Raw genomic sequence first — 4874 nt, 5'->3', positions numbered from 1 at the left:
AGGCTTGAGTACAGAGAACCAAGCCTGGATGATATGAGGTCAAGAGTTGGCAGAGGCAGGCAAGCAGTGAGCCTTTGTTGAACGTATGAACTCCCTGCAAAGTGGAAACCAGTTTTGGTTAAATTAATTAGGTAGCTATATCAAGAGGGGGCCCTGAGTAGCTGACGACAATAGAGGGGGTGGAAATTGGCCAGGGAAGTTGGAGAGCCAACAGAATCCTAACCCAGGACAGGCAGTGGGGAGGAGTTTTGACCTTAGCCTCAGGCCATGGGGAGCCATGGGATGGTTTACCCAGATTTGCACTTCGGACAAGTGAGTAATACCCCCCGAGCACCTTCTGCGTGACAGCCTGTCTGGAATCCTCAACAACTTCATGCGCTAGGGCTGCCTGACTGCAGAAAGCCTGGGCTGGCAGGCAGGGGAGGCTCCTGCAGGTCCCAGTCAAGGCTGGGAGGTGGGAAAGACAAGCTTTTGAGGAGGTCGAGTGGAAAATTGCCAGAGTGGGCCCTGTTCCTCAGCGCTCCCAGAGGTCATCTCACAGTGACTCTTTTCCTCCAGGATTACGTCAGGCTCCTTGGAAAGCCCTTCGACTTCAGAAGCCAATCCCGCAGGGCACATCCACTTGACAGCCTCTGACAGGGACCCTGCAGCAGACAGAGAGGGCAGCCCGGTGTCCAGCAGCAGCCCCTTCCAGCTCCTGGCCTCCTCAGATGACGACATTATTGACTTGAAGTGAACAGAGTTCAAATCTCGTTTGCCATCTTTAGTTTTCTTATGGAGGTTTATACTCTTTCAACAGTTTCTGATGTCCTTTCTCAACAAAAGTGGCTTCGAGCCTTGTCGGTGATCTGTCGGACCAAACCCTGCACACTCGGCCAGTCTGGGTCACTCGCCCACATTAGGTGCCATCTTTTTTGACCTTTGTTTCTTTCTGTTCAAGAACCATCAGTCCCCTTGTAATAAAGGTGGTAGATTTCATTGAAGTTTTAGACTGAAACTTTGAATAAATCAAGACGTTCATTCTTACTTATGCAACGTTCTCTTATATTTGATATATCTAGATGGAGAATTATTTTTTCATTGCAGTTTTGATTTATGTCACATAATATGTTTCTTCTGATAAAGAAAAGCCTTTGTTTTTGGAATTGATCATAAATAAGTTTTCTTTCTGCACCTTTGGCCCGTTGCTGTTTCAGTTCACTGTGATTGGAACCAGCTGCGTTCCTGTCTGTAGAGACGCTTAAGAAATGCTAACTAGTTAGACCTTAGAAACTCCTTCCTTTCTGTCTCATGGAAAATACTAGGCTAGAGGTGCTTGTTAAAAGTCTTAAGATTATTTACCTGGCTTTATTGTTGCTCTGAAATCATATAACCAGGGAACAGTTACTCCTTGTGATCAAAAGTACATTATTGTCAAATCTCGCCTCTTGTTTGGGTTTGCCTTGCCTTTTTTTTTTTTTTTGCCAGAGAACATGTGCATTTGCAAAAGAGAGTCAGAGAGAGGGAGATAAAGCACCCCTCAGTGGGGCATAGTCATGCCACAATCCCTTCTCTCTTATTTCTCCATCCTGTCAGGATTTGGGGTACACATCTACACACACCTAGCGTGTTTTTTAAGCCACTGGGGCTGGAACTCAAACCACGCAGTTTGTTGTGTGAGAACCAACTCCCTTAACCATCAAGCCATAGGGCTGCCCTCTCCCCTTGTTTTTTAATCCACCCATTTTGTCCGTGAGAGAGAAATAGGCACCCCAGGCAGGGTCCCCACACTGTGATCCAGCCCTGCCTCAGCCAGCCCTGGATGGTGAGAACATAAAACTGGCATACACAGGGCAACCTTAGGCCTTTCCCGAGGCTGTCCCCACTGGCCTGTCATGCTCTCTCACGTGAACCACACGATATCCTTCCTCCCACATGTATCTGCCTCCCCTGGTTTCCTCCTCATACTGAGCAGAAAGAAATATGCACTGGGGGCCAGCAGGAGGCATGGAGATTCAGGCACTGGATCCCATACGGCCAACTGCACGGTTCAAGTTCCAGACCTGGCGGCTGAGAACTCACACCAGCCATGTGTGCATGCATGCCCAAAATCCCAGGAAGAGAATGGAGAAGGAATAGCAGATGGCCATCCCCACCCCACCTCCGCAGGGGGTGATTTCTCATTTTTCTTCTCTGTCTCTCTCTCACTCTCTGGCAAGTGTACATACCTAATGGCAAAAATCTTAAAAAAAAAGAAATGTGCATTGGACCAAGTGCACATAAAATAGTGACATGTCCATCTATACCCAGAGGAGAGCAAAGGGGAGAAATCCAATTTGAATGATGTTGTTCACAACGATGTTAATTTGGGTGAAGAGGGTAATTTACCTTCGGCTTTAGTCTAGCTGATCCCTTTTTCTCATTGCCAGAGGGTGTATGCACTTATCAGAGAACGAGCACCCCCCAACAGGGCATGGCCACACTGCCACCATTTCCCCCTCCATTTTTCCTTCCTTTCAGGATTTGGGACACACACACAACACCTGGTGTGTTTTTCAAGCCACTGGGGCTGGGATTCGAGCCACGTTCAGCAATGTAGGATCCAGATCTCAAGGCACAGCATTTAACCACTGCACCGTAGGGCTAGCTCTGATTCCATTTTATTATATGTCTTTTTTCCTACATCACCCACCAGAAGAAACTTCCAATGACTTCTCTGTTAGAGCAGCTCCGAAGAGTGCTTCTGCAGGTCTTCTCTAAGTGCAGAGGGCTGTGCTTGACAGGCTCCTGGCCTGGCGGATCTTACAGACGTTTGGAGCACAACGGAGCCAAAGCTGAAGGCTGCCTGCCTCCTTTTGATCAGAAGACAATAGGAAATGGTAAAGACAGCACTTTCTTAGGTGTGACCTGCTAGGCTGCTTCTAACCAAGTATGTCTGCTCACATTCTTTGCAGCATTTCTTGTTCTCATCTTCTCTTTGTGTTTTGTTATGCCCTTTTCCTGTAGAGAGAAAAAAACACCAAGTCAACTGTACATTGTATCTCAAGCCCACCCACCGTTTTGTGAATTAGACTTTATTAATCCTGCTTTGCAAATAAGGAAACTGAGTCTCAGAAAAGGAAAGTGATTTGAACCTGAGAGTTCTTTGACCCCAGAACCCTTGCTCTCCCCATCTGCCCCACAGAGCCAGGCCGAGTGCCTCATGTCAACTGGATCTGGCTGTTGTGTTTTATGTTTAAAAAAAATTGTGAGTTTTATCAGCTTGTATCTGTGTTTTTCCTATCTTTTTTCCTTGAAGTTTCTTCTTAGCCTGGAATTAAAAAAAAACAAGGGCTATTGAGAGCATTCTTCCAAATCGGCTGAATTAGAGCCACCCACGACTTAACAGGAATCACAGATCTGAGTATATATAGAGGGGGCAAAAGGGGAACCTGCTGATTAGCCCAGTGAGGGCTGGGAGAAGGGGTGGGAGCCTGTTCTGGCGATAGCCTCTGTTTACAAGGGCCAAGAAGTAAACAGGCGTAGGTGCCACAACTCGAGGCTAGCAGGTGCTAGCTGGTCTCACATAACAAGCCTCTGCTCCCCCACTGGCCATGTGGACCGTCTGACTACAACAGTTTGCCCAGAGTTTGAAGTATTTATCCTCAAACACCAAGTGCCTACTGTCCAGAAAAGGTCGCGTCCATTGGGGAAGGAGAGAAGTAAACAGGTGATTCCAAAGCAGTTATTGCTTCTGTGATTAGAATTTACAATGCAAGCACAAGATGCCTTGGCAGCAGAGAGGGGTTTTAAAGATAAAGCCTATCTTTAAAGATCATCTCATAGTCAAGACTGAAAAATGTTGGTGGCCAGTACAGTCAGGTGACTGCAAAAGGTCAAACTATCATAATCATACCAGCTGACTTACTGCTTTGCCTGCGTTTGGGCCTTTACATACATTACCCTGCTCACAGCTCTCCTGGAAGGTGATTATCACTGCCACTTAAAGATGAAGAAACAGAGGCCCAGAGAAGTATTAGAAGCCAAGCCTTTTACTCCCACAGCCCTGGTTCTTTCCAGAATTACCACAGCCCTCCACCCAGCAGCCTGCACTCACAGTGTTGGCTCTATGAATCGGGTACAAATGACGAGATGCCAGAGCTTCATCATCCTCACCTCCAACGGTGACTTGGTTGCATGAGTGGAGAGGCCATTAAAATCCTGCAAGGGACACAACATTGGGAGATAATAAGATTCAAGAGTTAGGAATCCTAACAGGGAGCGTGGCGTTCACCGTTGAAAGCCCAGAGAAGTCACACATGAGAACTCCACCTAACACTGGTCTTTGGAACCTGGAGGCTATAGCTATGGGCGGTTCTGTGGTCGTCAACGATCTGGAGGCCACAACTCTGTCCCCAGGAGCCCAGCGGGAGCTGGAGTGCTGGGATAGTCTCTGAGAAGAAACTCCCCAAGACAGGCTACTTCCACCCTGGGGCTCTCAGAGGGCAGAACTGGCCAGACAGAAAGATCAGGCCCCTCCAATCCAGGTCCCAGGGCAGCCAGTAGGACGGAGCAGAAACTGCACAGGCGAGCGGGAGGATAGCGGCAGACGCCTCCTCCGCGGGTTGCGAGTCTCTGGCTGGGGCCCACGTGCTCCACCTTCGTCCCTCATTGGTTGAAGCCAGATTGAGAGGCTGCTCCAAGCAAAACAAAAAAGTCACACAGTCCCCGCCCTCCCTCCTCATTGGCCAGCTCAGTTCTGGGGCAGTTTTACTGGCCCCACCTCCGGGTTCGCACCATACTGCAATTGGACGGCTATGCTCCGGGCCCAGACACAAACTCCGCCTCCACCTCTACATTGGACAGCTCGGTCCTAGGGGCGGGTCCAATGCGCTTCCCCCACCGCCCCCGTGCTA

General features: G+C 48.7%; 1 protein-coding gene and 1 long non-coding RNA gene across 3 annotated transcripts in view; one reads left to right on the top strand and one right to left on the bottom strand.

Moving 5' to 3' along the window:
• Positions 1–1476, top strand: part of GARNL3 (GTPase activating Rap/RanGAP domain like 3) — a 139452-nt gene extending 137976 nt beyond the window's left edge. The window contains exon 29 of the mRNA XM_006154090.3: positions 559–1476. Coding sequence (XP_006154152.1) covers positions 559–736 — 178 coding nt within the window. The 3' untranslated portion in view covers positions 737–1476. The remainder of the gene's footprint in view (positions 1–558) is intronic.
• Positions 1477–2494: 1018 nt separating this feature from the next.
• Positions 2495–4874, bottom strand: part of LOC102499057 (uncharacterized) — a 3417-nt gene continuing 1037 nt past the window's right edge. Inside the window, exons 1-3 of one of the 2 annotated variants that reach the window (XR_335345.3) lie at positions 4291–4868; positions 4076–4179; positions 2495–2979 (exon numbers count right to left, since the gene is read on the bottom strand). This is a non-coding gene — a long non-coding RNA (uncharacterized LOC102499057). Of the gene's footprint in view, positions 2980–4075; positions 4180–4290; positions 4869–4874 lie in introns of those variants that run through there. The other variant, XR_001370774.1, reaches the window with a different exon arrangement.

Source organism: Tupaia chinensis, unplaced genomic scaffold (genome assembly GCF_000334495.1).
Source record: "Tupaia chinensis unplaced genomic scaffold, TupChi_1.0 Scaffold000394_1, whole genome shotgun sequence".
Lineage (NCBI taxonomy): Eukaryota > Metazoa > Chordata > Mammalia > Scandentia > Tupaiidae > Tupaia > Tupaia belangeri.
The sequence above is the reverse complement of the archived record's forward strand: the minus strand, read 5'-3'. Positions and strand labels throughout refer to the sequence as shown.